Source organism: Grampus griseus, assembly GCF_964374135.1.
Source record: "Grampus griseus genome assembly, chromosome: 10".
NCBI lineage: Eukaryota > Metazoa > Chordata > Mammalia > Artiodactyla > Delphinidae > Grampus > Grampus griseus.
Genome location: NC_139004.1, coordinates 60618315 through 60638146, shown reverse-complemented (window position 1 = coordinate 60638146; position 19832 = coordinate 60618315). Strand labels below are relative to the sequence as shown.

The following is a 19832-nucleotide window of genomic DNA, read 5'->3' as shown; positions in this document are numbered from 1 at the left end:
GACAGCAGAGGCTGGGCATATGCTATGCCTGGGGACTAAGGTGCATCTCTGTCTGACTCTGTCTCTTCTCTATCCTTCCCTATTTTCCTCAGCCTTTTCCCTTTGTGCTTTTGTCATTTTCCTCCCTCACATTTGCTCACTCCTTTAAATGACTATAGTACAGACCTAAAGTATTTTTCACTGTTGTTATAATTATTGGATTGAATTTAATGACTATGCCCGACCCTAAAAATACAAAGCAAAGCTATGTCTCAGTTGTTATTCATATGAACACTGTTATCGATCCCTTTGCCCATAAACCCTTGATACTAAAAACATTCTCTCCCTGTTTTATGATGTGGGCTCCTTGAGAGCAAAGACTTATTTTGAAGCCATGATCGGTGCCCCAGGGAGCCTGCCCTGGTGGCAATGATGATAATCATTGCAGTCATAGCAACAATATAACATTCCAAGAAATACAGGGAGAACAGGACGCTGCTGCCCACACGGGGGACCAGCGGCTGCAGAGGAAGCTTTAACAAAGGTAACTGATGATCACACTGCAAGTTTTGCCTAAAGCTTCAGAACCAGCTGGTTTGGATGGCAGGTCCTGCTGGGTTGGAGCATGTTAGCCAGGAGTGCCTTGTCCCCAGGTTTTCAGCAAAGGGTGTCAGGCACAGCAGCAAGAGGGCATGGAAGAGCATCACCTCGGAGCCAGACAGACCCAAGGTCAAGCCCTGCACCAACCTTGTGCTTGGGCAAGTTATTCCAGGCTGCCGCAACTCACTCACATGTGCACCCAATAGGACTGAGTGAGGGGATGGAGGTCTTGCCCTGGCTCAGTGGCAGAGCTTAATAAATGCTATTATTGTGACGATATTTACTGAGTGCATTCTGTGTGCTAGACATGGCACTGATTCCTTTCTGTGAGGAAACTGAAGCTTAGAACAGATCCTCCCAAGATCCCACATAGCAAGAGGAGCTGGCATGGACCCTCTACCCAACACATTACCCATTCATGCCCAAAGAGTTAAGAGGCGGGGCCTGTTTGAACTTCGCAGTCCATCTTTGCAAGGCTTTGCTGGCATGCTAACATTCCTGAACCCATGGACTCCACCCTCCATGCCCAGCCCCCCAGCACAGACGCGCAGACACTGTAACTCAGGCCCGCCCGACCTGACATCACCAGCCCTGTTTCTTCCATGGACCCTAGGGTGGGTAAGAGGAAGAAAAACAAAAGCTGTGGGTGGGAACGAAGGGGTGGGCACAGAAGGCACAGCCAGGGAAACAAGGCAAATAAATTAATCAAGTAATCCCATCACTTCCCGAGAGCCACAGAGGTTGAACCAACTGGCAAGTAAAAATGTCGTGGTTGCGCCATCTTCTGGGCAATACGTTTACTGCAATGAGTTTGTGGCGAAACTGGGTCTAGGGTCTGGGGCTTTTCCACCCTGGCTGGAGACAGCAGGCCAGCAGTGTCCTGAGACGCGCTGGAGTCAGCTCATTGTGATTGTCAGGGTACAGCTGTTTTTCCTAGTTTGAAACAATGGCTTGCCTGAAATAGATTACAAAAGCCTGGCATCCTCAACTCATGAAAAACATAGATCCCATCTTCCCTGTTGGGACCACAGAAGGAGTTTTCATTTTTTGATCTTGGCTTTCGTAGGTGAGGGAGCATTTTTGTCCTATAGAAATGGAGCCCAGCCACCTCCTACAGACACACACATACAGAAATAAAATATTGTTTGAGCCATTGCAAAATGAAATACTATCATTGCCTCTCTTTCAAACATGTATTCAGTGATTTACAGTGAGAAGTTTGAAGATAGAAAAATAAAGACCAAGGTACAGAAAACAGCTCAGGTGAGGCTGCAGTAATACTGCACCTGGCAATAGGCCATCAGCTCCTTAGGGCCACACCTGTGTCTTACATCCTACAAATTCAGTCACAAACATGGGACCGAGGGTCACATCCAAAAGACCATCCCTGTCTTCAAGGAACTCACAGTCTGTGGAGGAGTCGATATGTTGGAATAGGACTGTAGGAGAGACAGGAAGAGCTGTGCAATCACACAGAAGGGGGGTTTTCTTGACAGTCCAAGGTGGGAGACATGTCAAGGGTACGTTCCCCTGAATATATGGGGGTTTGCCATGGAAGGATTTTTTTTTATTCATTTTTAATAACTTCACTTGCCAACAGATTGTCACCCTTAATCTCTGCCTCTGTGATAGCTGCTCATCATCTGTGAAGGATTTCACAAAATTATAGATGGCTCCCTGAATACCCAACCCCAAGAAAACCTTGGTTGTTGTGAAGTATCAGAGCTGTTCAGGGCGCTAGAGACAGGGTCAGTGCTTGCTGTGCCCTCAGAATGATGGAACTGGTACCCAACTGAGAGCCACTTGACGTGTGTGTGTGTTAGCTTTTCTCTCCTCCAAGACCTTGCCCTCCGTGACATAAGTGAGGATGACAGTGGGCTTCTTCTTTGTTTTTCTTGATCCCCAGTCTCATCCAAGAAGTTAGTAAGATCATCATCATTATCATAATCAGGCTTCTGAAAACCTATCCTGTAGCCCGGCCCAAATTACATTCACTCCACAGTAAACATTCATTGATTTCCAGTTCCGTACCAGTTACTGTGCCAGGGGCTGAGGATGTCACCATTAGCAGTCCATTAACCTCCCTCAGTTGCTTGCACCAGGCAAAAAAACAGATGTTGCAATAGAGTGTCGTATAACACAGCAAGAATACAAGCAGCCAAGATCCTCAGCCCAGCTTGAGGAAGGGGGTTTTCCACAGACCGTGGCCTGTTTGAACTGAAGGCACACTGAATCTCATCTAATCGATAAGAGGGGGAGAGCTCCTCCACTCCTGGGCTGCATTAACCTGTGACCGCTGCATCGAACGGCAGGTCTGGAGACCCGTCATACTCTCTTCTGTAATCAAAGGGGTGGGAAGCAGTTTGTGACCCTTGGTACACAGCTTAAAGCGTTCCGTATTTGTTATGCAAACCCATCTTCCTCCTGGATCGGCCTCAAGGTCTTGTGAGGGGAAATAGAAGAGGTTTCCTATGACTCTTTCTGGACCAGAACTGGCTGTACCACCCTCTCCAACGAAGTGTGCCAGATGCCCTATGTCTGCAGGCTGCTGGGCCCTGGCCTAGCCTGCAATGATGGTGATGCTGGGGCTCGATCCTCAGCCCTCTCTGAGTCTTTTCTCAGACTGGTGAACCATCCTTCGGGGCAAGGCTACAGAGTGCATTGTCCTCTCCCAAAACCCTGGTCATGATTCTCAATTTTCTCACCTATATATCCTGGATCCGGTGTTTGCTATTCTCCTTTGTTATTCTCAAACACCTTTTTAAAGCTCACACTTATTATGCAATTACTGTGTGCAGTGCAAGATAAGGTTTCTGCTTCTCAACAAATTGAGTCACTCAGCCAAGGTGTTGTGGCAGAGGTGGTCTTGGAGCCCAGATACAGCTGAGTCCTGAGTCCAGCCTCAGCCGCCCGAGGGCCCTGCCCACAGCTCTCCAAACATGCTCCCCTCTTGTCTCCTACTCTCAGGACCTGTGGCGGGAGAGGAAGCAAGTTACCAAGATGAGCCAGTTCCTGCCGGGAGAGAAGGCAGCAGGGGTGTTGTTGTTGAGGTTGACCAGCTGGTGGCGCCAAACTGCCTGGGGCCTGAGTCAGAGATGGATACTTTGCTTCCTAGCTCAGAGACGCTTTTGTTCCTGTTTCACCCATAAAAAAGATCAAAGTAAATCACCAATAGAAGGGAATTCTTTCATTAAATGACAATGGAAAAAATTGGTCTCTTTCTGTTTGATGAAATTCCCTACACAGAACATTTGAGCTTCAGATTCTCAGTATAACATTTGTAACATATACAGCTCAAACATGTTTCTTGTCAGTCATTTGAAATCCCTTTTCTACCACTTGCCCTTAGGGTAGAGTTTATTTTCCTTTTTTTAACTAAATGGGAATGTGTTGCAAAGGCTCTGGGCTTGTGGACTGATCATCCTTGGTTCATTTGTCTATTGCAGCCCTTAGATTGTGCGATAACTTTCTACTTACACTGCTGAAATGCTCAGGTTTGGAGGTCTTTGAAGGGAAGATGCTCTCATTTTCATCACACACAGTTGGCCCTAAGAAATCTTGGCCGAAAGAATGGCTGGGGAAACAGGAGCCATGTGAGAACCTGCTCTGTCGGATTCTACCACATCTCTGATGCTTTCTGGCAGGCCTGCGTGCTTGCAATGGAATAAACAGGAACCATTTGTGCCATTATATGGCATGATGCTCTGATGTGCAACTTTTAAACCTCAACACGAGAAAAGACATTACCATCAGCTGTGTCTTCTCCATCCAGTGGGACGCCTGCAGATCTGAAGGCACTCCTCCTGGGGACTGTGCCTTACAAGGTCACCCCTTCCCCTCTTTTCTTTCCACAGCGGTCACAGTCTGCGTTCCCACTCAGCAGAGAAGATGCCCTGAGGACCTCTTCGCTGGAGGCTGCATCGAGGCAGCCGAGGGACCAGCAGCTGAGGGAAGAGGAGGCATTGCCCAGCTGGAAGAGCGTGGACAGGCTGGATGAGACAAGTAACTGTTCTAAGTAGCATGTGCTTGGTCTATGGGTTTCAAAAATGCTGTTGGGAGGCTTCTCGGCTGTCGTGTGGTTGCTCAGCCCTTCCTACCATCAGTCTGAGTGGGGTGTGCTCGTTTGGGACAGCTGGGCCACCAAGTCATGAGGTCTCTCACACAGCACACAATATATAATATGGACATGTTTCCCACATGGGCAGTTTTCCTTCTGAGACCCGTGAGACAGTGGGCAAGTGTGTTCAGATTACTTGGCTACACAGACCCCTTCAGCTACGTGTTCTATGTGGACTAGGAGAAGGTGTCTTATTATATGTAGGCCAGGAACACCAATCCAACCTAGCAGGCATTCACTGCAGTATCCAAGATACCATAGCTAATGTGGTCCTCAAACATTTGCAGGGCTTTTCAACTACTCATGGTAATAAGTGTCTCCACACCATAAAAGTAAACAAATAACAACAAAGAAAGAGCATTTCAAAGTTCAGACTTAGAAACTAACAAATTTAGGTGGTATTATAAGCAATTGTAAAAGACACTCCATTTCACAAAACCGTTCCTGCTGAATTATGAGCATTCCAGAAAAATTTGCAAAGGATCTTGGTTTTCAAAACATGATTTTGTGCATAAATTTCTCTAAACTAAGGCACCCATGTGTAATTTATCAGTTGCATAGAAACAAAAAACTTAGTTCAACAACATCACACACAGAAAAATGATTTCATACTTGGCTCAAAAATCCATGCATCTCTGGGGCTTCCCTGGTGTCGCAGTGGTTGAGAGTCTGCCTGCCGATGCAGGGGACACGGGTTCGTGCCCCGGTCCGGGAAGATCCCACATGCCACGGAGCGGCTGGGCCCGTGAGCCATGGCTGCTGAGCCTGCGTGTCCGGAGCCTGTGCTCCGCAATGGGAGAGGCCGCAACAGTGAGAGGCCCGCGTACCACAAAAAAAAAAAAAAAAAAAAAAAAAATCCATGCATCTCTCAGGATGAAGATTTAAAATAAAAAATATAAAGCACTTGTATGGAAAACTGCTGGTTTTTCCGAGGACTGCTTGGTCCTTGACATGCTAAAATGTCCAGGCCAACCCCAGAAGACTTGAAAGATGTCTGATCCGTTTAGCAGGAAGCAGGTTATTCCCTGGGGGCACTTCTCAGTCTCAGCAGAGCACAAATGTAGAACAGAGGAGGGCCAGAGGCAGAGGTCATCTTAGAAGGGTAACATCAACTGGGCTATTTTCAGCAGTTCTGTTTATGCTTCAGGGGAAAGGTTGGCTCTGGAGCCTGTTGGTCCATGGTTGAGGTCAGCTGTAGGGGACACTGTGGGCTGAGTAAACCCACCTTCAGTCTTCAGTCTTGACAGTGCTTACAGCAAGTAATCCATGTCCCCCCCAAACACATTTTCACTTCGTAGACCTTGACTGAGCATCTGCCATATACACAGCATGTGCTCATTACTGGGAAATAAAGATCAGGGTACAGTTGCTGGTCTTGAGTTTCTAACTGTGAGTTGTCTGCATAATTATGAAAGAGTGAGAATTTGGAGAAAGGAGAGGATGGAGGAGAGCAGGGTCCCAGAGGGTGTCCCAGTGCACAAAGGGAACATGGTACTGGAGCCCAGGCAGAGCTCTGAGAATTTCCCACAATGCAGCTTGACAACCAAGGTTTTCATGGGGTTGGGCATTTATGGAGCCATCCCTGCTTTTGCTGAGATAAAAACTGGCCAACTTCTAGCTTTCCCAGAGCAACATGCAATCTGGAATTATAAAAGGCAGAAGAAGAGAGGAGCTGGTGATGGGCAGATCCCAGCCCACCATGTAGTGGGTGTTGGAGGAGAATCCAGGACCACATCTACAACACAGCCAACCCTGGAGGCAGGCACAGAGTAGCATCACTAGGGCCTTCTCTCTTTGGCTTCCTCCCATTGCCCCAGGAGAGGCTGCAGACAGCTGGACTCATGTAGAGCCGCACATTAAGTGCCCCATCTTCCCCTGCAGCCTGTGGGTGCCTGTGTTCACAAGCGAGTGGTCTTTACCAGCCCAGGATGGGTTGCAGAACTGGCCAGGGGCTGGGGGTCCAGCAGTGAAGAAGAGGTGGCCCTGCTCTCAAGGAGCTATGGTCAGGGGTGGGGGATGGGGGGCGGGATAGACAACCACAAAAATAAGATATAGTTTAAGTGTTAAAAAAAAAAATGAAATCTTTTTGGCAAAGCTCAGAGAACAGAGTAGCCAACTCCTCAAGGAGAGAAGGCCTAGGGTGTGCCACTAAGAAGAAGCATCAGATTCAGAGCCCCAAAGATGGTCCTGAGGGCAGACTTAGTGACTAATTGTAAGGCCCCAAGGATACACCTTTCCCCTGAGAGTGAATGCTCCACTGACGGGGCAAGTCTGCACGTTTGCATCATGTGTGTGTCTGTTTGGCTTACCCCAGAAATGGACCCTAATACAAAGATCCGAGAGACAGCAATAGCAAGAACAATTACAATCCTGCAGCCTGTGGAACAAAAACCACATTCACAGAAAGATAGACAAAATGAAAAGGCAGAGGGCTATGTACCACATGAAGGAACAAGATAAAACCCCAGAAAAACAACTAAATGAAGTGGAGATGGGCAACCTTCCAGAAAAAGAATTCAGAATAATGATAGTGAAGATGATCCAGGACCTCAGAAAAAGAATGGAGGCAAAGATCGACAAGATGCAAGAAATGTATAAGAAAGACCTAGAAGAATTAAAGAACAAACAAACAGATATGAACAATACAATAACTGAAATGAAAACTACACTAAAAGGAATCAATAGCAGAATAACTGACAGGCAGAAGAACTGATAAGTGACCTGGAAGACAGAATGTGGGAATTCACTGCTGCAGAACAGAAAAAAAGAAAAAAGAATGAAAAGAAATGAAGGCAGCCTGAGAGACCTCTGGGACAACATTAAACGCAACAACATTCACATTATAGGGGTCTCAGAAGGAGAAGAGAGAGAGAAACGACCTGAGAAAATACTTGAAGAGATTATAGTTGAAAACTTCGCTAACATGGGAAAGGAAATAGCCGCCCAAGTCCGTGAAGCACAGAGAGTCCCGTACAGGAGAAACACGCCGAGACACATAGTAGTCAAACTGACAAAAATTAAAGACAAAGAAAACTCATTGAAAGCGACAAGGGAAAAATGACAAACAACATACAAGGGAACTCCCATAAGGTTAACAGCTGATCTCTCAGCAGAAACTCTACAAGCCAGAAGGGAGTGGCATGATATACTTAAAGTGATGAAAGAGAAGAACCTACAATCAAGATTACTCTACCCGGCAAGGATCTCATTCAGATTTGATGGAGAAATCAAAACCGTTACAGACAAGCAAAAGCTAAGAGAATTCAGCACCACCAAACCAACTCTACAACAAATGCTAAAGAAACTTCTCTAAGTGGGAAAAACAAGAGAAGAAAAGGACCTACAAAAACAAACCCACAACAATTAAGAAAATGGTCATAGGAACATACATATCAATAATTACCTTAAATATGAATGGATTAAGTGCTCCAACCAAAGACACAGGCTTGCTGAATGGATACAAAAACAAGACCCATATATATGCTGTCTACAAGAGACCCACTTCAGACCTAGGGACACATTCAGACTGAAAGTGAGGGGATGGAAAAAGATATTCTATGCAAATGAAAGTCAAAGGAAAGCTGGAGTAGCAATACTCATATCAGATAAAATAGACTTCAAAATAAAGAATGTTACATGAGACAAGGAAGGACACTACATAATGATCAAGGGATCAATCCAAGAAGAAGATATAACAATCATAAATATATATGCACCCAACACAGGAGCACCTTAATACATAAGGCAACTGCTAACAGCTATAAAAGAGGAAATCGACAGTAACACAATAATAGTGGGGGATTTTCACACCTCACTTACAACAATGGACATATCATCCAGACAGAAAATTAATAAGGAAACATAAGCTTTAAGTGAAACAATAGACCAGATAGATTTAATTGATATTTATAGGACATGCCACCCCAAAACAGCAGATTACACTTTCTTCTCAAGTGCACACAGAACATTCTCTAGGATAGATCACATCTTGGGTCACAAATCAAGCCTCAGTAAATTTAAGAAAAACTGATATCAAGCATCTTTTTTTTTTTGCAGTACGCGGGCCTCTCACTGTTGTGGCCTCTCCCGTTGCGGAGCACAGGCTCCGGATGTGCAGGCTCAGTGGCCATGGCTCAGGGGCCCAGCCGCTCCGCGGCATGTGGGATCTTTCCAGACCGGGGTACGAACCCGTGTCCCCTGCATCGACAGGCGGACTCTCAACCACTGTGCCACCAGGGAAGCCCCCTATCAAGCATCTTTTCTGACCACAGCACTGTGAGATTAGAAATCAATTACAGGGAAAAAAAAAACGTAAAAAACACAAACACATGGAGGCTAAACAATATGTTATTAAATAAGCAAGAGATCACTGAAGAAATCAAAGATGAAATAAAAAAATAACTAGAGACAAATTACAATGAAAACATGACGATCCAAAACCTATGGGATGCAGCAAAAGCAGTTCTAAAAGGGAAGTTTATAGCAATACAAGCCTATTCAAGAAACAAGAAAAATCTCAAATAAACAATCTAACCTTACACCTAAAGGAACTAGAGAAAGAAGAACAAACAAAACCCAAAGTTAGCAGAAGGAAAGAAATCATAAAGATCAGAGCAGAAATAAATGAAAGAGAAACAAAGAAAACAATAGCAAAGATCAATAAAACTAAAAGCTGGTTCTTTGAGAAGATAAACAAAATTGATAAACCATTAGCCAGACTCATCAAGAAAAAGAGGGAGAGGACTCAAATCAATGAAATTAGAAATGAAAAAGGAGAAGTACAACAGACACCACAGAAATACAAAACATCCTAAGAGACTACCACAAGCAACTCTATGCCAATAAAATGGACAACCTGGAAGAAATGGACAAATTCTTAGAAAGGTATAACCTTCCAAGACTGAACCAGGAAGAAATAGAAAATATGAACAGACCAATCACAAGAAATGATATTGAAACTGATTAAAAATCTTCCAACGAACGAAAGTCCAGGACCAGATGGCTTCACAGGTGAATTCTATCAAACATTTAGAGAAGCGCTAACACCCATCCTCAAACTCTTCCAAGAAATTGCAGAGGAAGGAAAACTCCCAAACTCATTCTATGAGGCCACCATCACCCTGATACCAAAACCAGACAAATATACTACAAAAAAAGAAAATTACAGACCAATATCACTGATGAATATAGATGCAAAAATCCTCAACAAAATAGTAGCAATCAGAATCCAACAGCACATTAAAAGGATCATACACCACGATCAAGTGGGATTTATCCCAGGAATGCAAGGATTCTTCAATATACACAAATCAATCAATGTGATACACCATATTAACAGAAGAATAAAAACCATATGATCATCTCAATAGATGCAGAAAAAGCTTTTGGCAAAATTCAACACCCATTTATGATAAAAAAAAAAAACAACTCTCCAGAAAGTGTGCATAGAGGGAACCTATCTCAACATAATAAAGGCCATAAAAAAAAAAAAAGATCTGAGGGCCTATAGTTTATTTGGAGGTGAACCTGGAACCACAGGGAGGAGAGTAGGGATATGATACAGGGAAGTGAAAATAGGCAACAAATGACTTGTTATGAAGCAGGGTACGACCATGGGTGATGAGCCCTCCTCACTGGGGAACTCCAAGAGTTCCAATGGGCAAGGGAGCTGGGGTACTTATCCCCTAGCTCCCCAGTCATTAGTCAGGGCTGCTCCCAGGAAGTGGTGATTCCATCCTGCCTCAGGGCAGCCAGCACAGTCTCTAGTAACCAGAGAAAGCCTTAGGAAAAGCAAGATTGCTGCCCACTGGCCATTACTAGCTCCAACTGAGAGACAGCCTGAGCATTTCTGGAGAAACCCTGATGGGCCCTTTAGTCGCTGCCTTCTGCACTACCTGACTGTCGATCTTGGGGCATGGCACTGGGGAAGACGCCAACAAAATAGAGCCCTTTTCCCCAGAAGACCTACTATTATCACAGGTAGAGCCCATAACATGTCAAAGGTAATAATACCCTGGTTAGCCTCTCTTTTGAATGTTCACACAGTCAGTGGAAACAGTGTTGTTGTAGTACGGAAGAGGAACTATAGAGTACAGACGTAGGGTATAAACATATCTGTCTTCTATACACATGTACAAGGAGTACACAGGTGCCGATCCAGTCAGGTGTTAAATAATAATGGTATAATTCAATTCAATAGATGGAGGATAAAAATAGTTGGGGGCCCTCATTGTAGTAGGCACTGTGATGGATGCTTCACATATGTTGTCTCATAAAAATCCTCTGACAGCCCGGGAGGGTCACACTGTCCCCACTGACAGGTCAGGAAACAGGCTCAGAGATGCTCTCTGACCAAGGTCACCTGCTAGTAATGGCCAGGACTGGGGCTCAGCCCTAGCTCTGCCGGAATTCAAAGTTCTTGTTCTTTGCCCTGCCCTACAGTGGCCTCATTTATAGGCAAGGGGGAAAGAGCTGTTAAGAATTCATCTTTTGCTCTGAGCAGGTATGTGTAACACACTCTATAAGCCTCACCTCATTTCGTCCTCTCAGCAGCCCAGAGAAGTATTAGCTGTACCCTTTTCACCAACCAGAGACCCAAGCTCGGAGACTCACACAGCGGCTAAGTGGCTGAGCGTGCTCTCTGCCCTGGCCCTCTGACTTCCCAGCCTCTGCTCTTTCCTCTGCACGAGCTGGCTTTGGGACAGTGCAGGCCAAAGAGATGACTGAGACCCAGACCCTGCCGCAGGGCCCTTGTCATCGGGGAGGAGGGCCCAGCCCTGTGCGTGATCAGCCAGAACCCAAGTTGGATCATGGAATGAACCAGACAGTCTGTCACAGCAACTCAGGGAAGGAGGAGGCCACGTATGGGCGGGAAGACCAGAAAGTGCTCTAGGAAGAGGGGCACAGGGGAGGTCTTCGCGGGGCCCCTTGTTCTAAGGCGGTACCAGCCCCTCTCTGATTTCTCTCTCCCTCCTGCCTGCAGATGTGGCCCCAGTTTTGCAGAGCCCTGACGGGAACTGGATGGCCCTGAAGGATGGGGCTCTGCCCCCAACCCGCCTGCTGGCCAAACCTAAGAGTGGCACGTTTCAGGCCCTGGAGGCGGCCTCCAGCGTGGCGTCCGCCTACGATGAGATGGGCTCTGACAGCGAGGAGGACTTTGACTGGAAGGAGGCCTTGAGCACGCTGTGCCCACAGCCCCAGAGCCTGCCCAGGAACCCCCAGCCTCAGCCCACGCAAGCCCAGGGCTCAGACCAAGGCTCCTCCGCCTACTCTGGGCTCTCCCCCAACCCCGAGGCCATGTGCTCTGACTCAGAAACCTCCTCGGCAGGCTCTTCCCGGGAAGCTGGGCACCGGGCCGGGCTGTCCTGGTTGCAGAGGAAGGCCCCCAGGAATCCCTCAGCCGAGAAGATGCGCCTACAGGGAGAGCTAGACGTGAACTTCAACCCCCAGGCAGCCAGCAGGGAGACCTCAGACAGCAGCGAGCCTGAGGAGGCCCCCCACCCCGCAGATCGGAGGGCCAGGAGGTGGAGAAGGGCCCGGGTGGGCTCGGAGGAGCCAAGCAAGGAATTGTCTTTCCCCAGCGGCCATCCCCCGGAGCTGGACACACATCAGGTAATAAAGCTGGGTGCGTGCAAGCACACACACATTTTTCAGTAGGCTGTGCCCTCCTCCAAGCAGGAGTGGTGTGGAGAGTCCCGGGTTCAGAATCCATAGAACCGGATTCTCATCTTGGTTTTGCTGCTCAGTCATAACTCTTGGAGGCTCCATGCCCTCCTCTCTGGAGATGAAAGCTTAGAGTTCAAAGTGGGTTTGCAAAGTGTGGCCCCCAGACCAGCAGCCACAGCAGCACCTGGGAACTTGTTAGAAATGCAGATCCTCAGGCCCTGCCCCAGAGCTGCTAAATCAGAAATTCTGGGAATGGTGCCCAGGCATCTCTTATAACAAGCTCTCTTGGTGATTCTTCTGTGCATTAAAGTCTGATGGCCACTGGTGTGGGGTTAAGGCTATGGGGTTTAGAGTCAGCCTCCTCGAGTTCAAATCCAGCTGTGTAACCTTGGACAAGGCATCTTTTTAGGTCTCAGTTTCCTCATCTGTCAAATGGGGCTAATATTAGAACCTGCTTCAAAGAATGGTTGTGATGAGTGAATAAGATAACTTTATAAATTGCTGTCCTAGAACACAGCACAAGGGCACAGTCAGTATTGTTTCAATGTGATAATTCAGGGCACAGTTTACTAACATTCTGTGACTTTTAGTCCCCATCACAAGCCTCCTCGGAATCCTCAGTGCCGCCTCCCTCACGGTTTACCTCATGAGCCACCTTAGAGAATCTGATTAAAGCTATAGAATCTCTCCCTAGAAAAACAGACCTGTACATACAAACACACACACACACACACACACACACACACACACACACACTTTGCTTACAATTACAGGTAGTTCATGGACCCCCAACCAGATTAATTTTATATTCTGTGAATAAACCCTGCTCATGCCCAGCTCTATGCCTGTGATCATGCTGTGTCCTCGCCCTCACCTCTTCCTGGTTGTGATCCCCATGAACTGAATATTGAACTTTGTGATGCTGACTCTGGCCTTCCCATAGCAGTATTTTCTAAACTCAAAAAGGACACATGTAGCCTGGAAAGTTTAAATGCCTAAAAGCAATGGATTGCACTATTTGAAACTGTGACCCTTATGGAAGATCTAGTTATGTTGCCTCTGCTTTCTGTAGGCACATCATCACAGCTACTTGCATTACTATCAACTTGGCTTTTTAGGCTCCTGGAGAAACCACACCCACTTTCTGGACGTCATTGCATCTCCCATAGTACCCAGCTACCGTGCCTTGCATTCTTAGTTTGGGTTCCACCAAAAACAGGTCTGGAATTAAGGATTTGGATGTAGTTTTATGAGAGAGGCGATCCCAGGAAACCCAAGAGTGAAACGGGGAAATGAGAAAAGCCAATGAAGATACAATATAGGCAACTGGGGCTCCATCCCACCAGGGACCCACTGAGAAGTCATGTGGATCACAGCTCAGAATTCTCCTACTAGAAGACGGGGAAGAGTTACCTAGTCTCCCATCTCCCACTGGTAGAGAGAGGTCCCACCCAGGGTGGGCATAAACTCCATACACAGCCAGGTTTGCATGGTTGGTGCCTGAGAAATCCCTCAGATGGAGAAGAAGAGAGAGAGCCGGGTCTGAGGTGGGAAACTATCAGTGAGCCACAGATCATCCCCTGTGGCTGCAGGCAACTCATGTAGGTCTGGGGGATACAGCCTGGGACATCACCAGCCTCTGCTACAGTGACCTTCTATGAATTGTCAGCCAGATCCCTGATCCTGGGGCTCCCATTAAGACAGTCGTGAAAAAAAAATTAAAACAAAAAGACAGTCGTGCACTCAGAGGTCCTCAGGTCACAGAATTTAGCATCAGTGCTGCCTGACCTGCTAATATGTTGCCTAGAAATTTGGTCCAAGCTCTCATTTTCTCCTCTGTAAAATAAGATCATTACAAATCTGCCATGTGAGATTGTTGTGATCATAAATGAGAAATATAAAATTCGGTTCAACTGTGAATCATTATCATCTAGCTCAAGTGGAGACTGTTTTCCAGGGACTCTGGGTGACTTGCCTGAAGGGATATTCTTGAGAGTTGTCTGCATGATTCACTGGCAGGTATAAAATGCCACCTATCCACCATAACTAGGTGCCTGAAGCTTCCTATTTATTCTGAGGTGGCTTGTAAGTTGTCTTCTGCTGTTAATCCTTGCAAGGCGTCAACAGGAGAAGGCAAGGGCCAGCAGAAAGGATCCAGGACATCTGCTGTGTCTGCCTCCTCGGCAGTGTTCTTTCCCCACCACTAGGTGGCGATGGCGTTGCACTTCTGGGGACTTCAAAACCCTGGCCCTCCTCGTCCTCCCTTCTATTTAGTTTACTAGGGCAGTTCTCAACCCCCCCCCACCACCAAAAAAAAGTGTATATATATACTATACTATTTGCATACTTATATAAATAAGTGAATATAAAAATTATTAAAACATACAGATATAGTCTCCTTTGAGCACAACCCTAAATCCCTGCCATCTCTCCCCAAATGACTACATTTGTATTTGTGCATCATATATGTATAGCACATTTAGAAATATAGTTCTGTAAATGTATCTGTGTTTTAGCAAAATCGGCATCCTACTCCCCATATTCTTCCACCTTTTTCTCCTAACAGTATGTGATGGAAAAGTCAGAGCACACAGATCTCTGCACAGTACCTGCAAAAGATTGCATTGCGGTGGTCTTCAGCGGGGAGTGTGGGAGTGGGAGCAAGCCGTTCAGGGTGCAAGCAGTAAGGGTGCATTGCCTGTTGAGAATTTTAAAACAATAATAAATCCAATCAAAGTCAGTCTTTTTAATTATCATCTTGCACCAGGCACGGACAATTCTAAGCAATGCTAATGATAAGAGAACTTTATCAGTGTTGCTCCAAATATCGCGGCCAACCTCCTCGGTTCTTCACTGTTCCAAGGTGGGGAGGAATCCACAATCAATAGTTCCCATAATGATGGCTATTCAAATCTTTTTCAATGTTTGATGTTATAAACAATACTGCAGAAAATATTATTGCACAAAGCTCTTTATACAAGTACAGGAGTAGAATTTCAGACTGGAGGCATAGATGGATCTTTAATTATAATGAGCACTTGCCAAATTAAACTCCCAAAACTTCACAGCAGTCTACATAGCCATGCACCGTAGAGCACATTTTCTCATATTGTCAACAATACTCAGTGCTGTCAGTCTGTTAAACTGTTCCCAACTTTATGTGAGGAAAAACAAATATTTCTTTTTAGTTAACATAGTTACTACTAAGATTGAGCATTTTTTCCTATATTTACAGCTATTTGCATTTTTCCTTCCATGAAAGACACATTTATATGTTTCTTCTATTATTTCGTCAGACCAATTGTCTTTTTCTCCTTGATTTTTAGGAATTAATTTTATTTTCTAATTATACTGTAGATGTTAGTTCTTTGAAGGTTACACACTGAAGATACTCTCCCATTGTCTATCACTTTCACCTTAACTTTATTTAAGTATACTTCACATGCAAAAATTTTTGTTGCTAATAGTTTATCAATTATTTTCTTCATTTCCTTTACATTTTGTACCTTGTTTGAGAAGGTTTTAAATCTCCAAGGCTATTAGAATATTTTCCTATTTTTTCCTAATACTTTGTAGTTTTGTATTTTACATTTAGCTCTTTAGTCTAATGTACTTTACTTTGGGGGACAATATGATCTAACCTTATTTTTTTTCAAATTAAATATCTGTCATCAAATCATTATTAAGTAATTCATCCTATATGTATTATGAGCAGTTTTCTGAGTCACGGAAGCCATATTAGAATCATAAACCCATTCCTTAAAAGATGCTGCTCCTTGAGAAGCAAGAAGAACTACAATCCTGCAGCCTGTGGAACAAAAACAACATTCACAGAAAGAGAAACAAGATGAAAAGGCAGAGGGCTATGTATCAGATGAAGGAACAAGATAAAACCCCCCCAAAAAACTAAATGAAGTGGAGATAGGCAACCTTCCAGAAAAAGAATTCAGAATGATAGTGAAGATGATCCAGGACCTCGGAAAAATAATGGAGGCAAAGATCAACAAGATGCAAGAAATGTTTAACGAAGACTTAGAAGGATTAAAGAACAAACAAACAGAGATGAACAATACAATAACTGAAATGAAAACTACACTAGAAGGAATCAATAGCAGAATAACTGAGGCAGAAGAACGGATAAGTGACCTGGAAGACAGAATGTGGGAATTCACTGCTGCGAAACAGAAAAAAAGAAAAAAGAATGAAAAGAAATGAAGGCAGCCTAAGAGACCTCTGGAACAACATTAAACGCAACAACATTCACATTATAGGGGTCTCAGAAGGAGAAGAGAGAGAGAAGGGACCAGAGAAAATATCTGAAGAGATTACAGTCGAAAATTTCCCAAACATGGGAAAGGAAATAGCCACCTAAGTCCAGGAAGCACGGAGAGACCCATGCAGGATAAACCCAAGGAGAAACACGCCAAGACACATAGCAATCAAATTGACAAAAATTAAAGACAAAGAAAAATTATTAAAAGCAGCAAGGGAAAAATGACAAATAACATACAAAGGAACTCCCATAAGGTTAACAGCTGATTTCTCAGCAGAAACTCTATAAGCCAGAAGGGAGTGGCATGATATACTTAAAGTGATGAAAGGGAAGAACCTACAACCAAGATTACTCTACCCGGCAAGGATCTCATTCAGATTTGATGGAGAAATCAAAACCGTTACAGGCAAGCAAAAGCTAAGAGAATTCAGCACCACCAAACCAACTCTACAACAAATGCTAAAGGAACTTCTCTAAGTGAGAAACACAAGAGAAGAAAAGGACCTACAAAAACAAACCCAAAACAATTAAGAAAATGGTAATAGGAACATACATATCGATAATTACCTTAAACATGAATTGATTAAATACTCCAACAAAAAGACACAGGCTTGCTGAATGGATACAAAAACAAGACCCATATATATGCTGTCTACAAGAGACCCACTTCAGACCTAGGGACACATTCAGACTGAGAGTGAGGGGATGAAAAAAGATATTCCATGCAAATGGAAATCAAAACAAAGCTGGAGTAGCAATACTCATATCAGATAAAATAGACTTCAAAATAAAGAATGTTACATGAGACAAGCAAGGACACTACATAATGATCAAGGGATCAATCCAAGAAGAAGATATAACAATTATAAATATATATGCACCCAACATAGGAGCACCTCAATACATAAGGCAAATGCTAAGAGCTATAAAAGAAGAAATTGACAGTAACACAATAATAGTTGGGGACTTTAACACCTCACTTACACCAATGGACAGATCATCCAAAATGAAAATAAATAAGGAAACACAAGCTTTAAATGACACAACAGACCAGACAGATTTAATTGATATTTATAGGACGTTCCATCCAAAAACAGCAGATTACACTTTCTTCTCAAGTGTGCACAGAATATTCTCTAGGATAGATCACATCTTGGGTCACAAATCAAGCCTCAATAAATTTAAGAAAATTGAAATCATATAAAGCAACTTTTCTGACCACAACACTATGAGATTAGAAATCAATTAAAGGGAAAGAAACATTAAAAATACAAACACATGGAGGCTAAACAATACGTTACTAAATAACCAAGAGATCACTGAAGAAATCAAACAGGAAATCAAAAAATACCTAGAGACAAATGACAATGAAAACACGATGATCCAAAACCTATGGGATGCAGCAAAAGCAGTTCTAACAGGGAAGTTTATAGCTATACAAGCCTACCTCAAGAAACAAGAAAAATCTCAAATAAACAATCTAACCTTACACCTAAAGGAACTAGAGAAAGAAGAACAAACAAAACCCAAAGTTAGCAGAAGGAAAGAAATCATAAAGATAAGAGCAGAAATAAATGAAATAAAAACAAAGAAAACAATAGCAAAGATCAATAAAACTAAAAGCTGGTTCTTTGAGAGGATAAACAAAATTGATAAACCATTAGGCAGACTCATCAAGTAAAGAGGGAGAGGACTCAAATCAATAAAATTAGACATGAAAAAGAGAAGTTACAACGGACACCACAGAAATACAAAGCATCCTAAGAGACTACCACAAGCAACTCTACGCCAATAAAATGGACAACCTGGAAGAAACAGACAAATTCTTAGAAACGTATAACCTTCCAAGACTGAACCACGAAGAAATAGAAAATATGTACAGACCAATCACAAGTAATGAAATTGAAACTGTGATTAAAAATTTTCCCGGTCTTCCCTGGTGGCACAGTGGTTGAGAATCTGCCTGCCAATGCAGGGGACACGGGCTCAAGCCCTGGTCTGGGAAGATCCCACATGCCACACAACTAGGCCTGTGAGCCACAACTACTGAGCCTGCGTTTCTGGAGCCTGTGCTCCGCAACAAGAGAGACCGCGATAGTGAGAGGTCCGCACATCGCAATGAAGAATGGCCCCCGCTTGCCGCAACTAGAGAAAGCCCTCACATAGAAACAAAGACCCAACACAGCCAAAAATAAATAAGTAAATAAATAAATTTAAAACTGAAACAAACAAACAAAAATCTTCCAACAAACAAAAGTCCAGGACGAGATGGCTTCTCAGGTGAATTCTATCAAACATTTAGAGAAGAGCTAACACCCATCCTTCTCAAACTCTCCCAAAAAACTGCAGAGGAAGGAACACTCCCAAACTCATTCTATGAGGCCACCATCACGCTGATACCCAAACCAGACAAAGATACTACAAAAAAAGAAAATTACAGACCAATATCACTGATGAATACAGAAGCAAAAATTCTCAACAAAATATTAAAGACTCCAACAACACATTAAAAGGATCATACACCATGATCAAGTGGGATTTATCCCAGGGATGCAACGATTCTTCAATATATGCAAATCAATCAATGTGATACACCATATTAACAAATTGAAGGAGAAAAACCATATGATCATCTCAATAGATGCAGAAAAAGCTTTTGACAAAATTCAACACCCATTTATGATAAAAACTCTCCAGAATGTGGGCACAGAGGGAACCTATCTCAACATAATAAAGGCCATATATGACAAACCCACAGCAAACATCATTCTCAATAGTGAAAAACTGAAAGCATTGCCTCTAAGATCAGGAACAAGAAAAGGATGTCCACTCTCACCACTATTATTCAACATAGTTTTGGAAGTCCTAGCCACGGCAATAAGAGAAGAAAAAGAAATAAAAGGAATACAAATTGGAAAAGAAGAAGTAAAACTTTCACTGTTTGCAGATGACATGATACTACACATAGAGAATCCTAAAGATGCCACCAGAAAACTACTAGAGCTAATCAGTGAATTTGGTAAAGTTGCAGAGTACAAAATTAATGCACAGAAATCTCTTGCACTCCTGTATACTAATAATGAAAAATCTGAAAGAAAAATTAAGGAAACACTCCCATTTACCAATGCAACAAAAAGAATAAAATACCTAGGAATAAACCTACCTAGGGAGACAAAAGACCTGTGTGCAGAAAACTAT

The 19832-nt window shown here is 43.8% G+C and overlaps 1 protein-coding gene across 1 annotated transcript in view; it reads left to right on the top strand.

Moving 5' to 3' along the window:
- Positions 1–19832, top strand: part of MYRIP (myosin VIIA and Rab interacting protein) — a 220482-nt gene that overhangs the window by 149508 nt on the left and 51142 nt on the right. Inside the window, exons 9-10 of the mRNA XM_082664731.1 lie at positions 4434–4581; positions 11679–12307. Coding sequence (XP_082520857.1) covers positions 4434–4581; positions 11679–12307 — 777 coding nt within the window. The remainder of the gene's footprint in view (positions 1–4433; positions 4582–11678; positions 12308–19832) is intronic.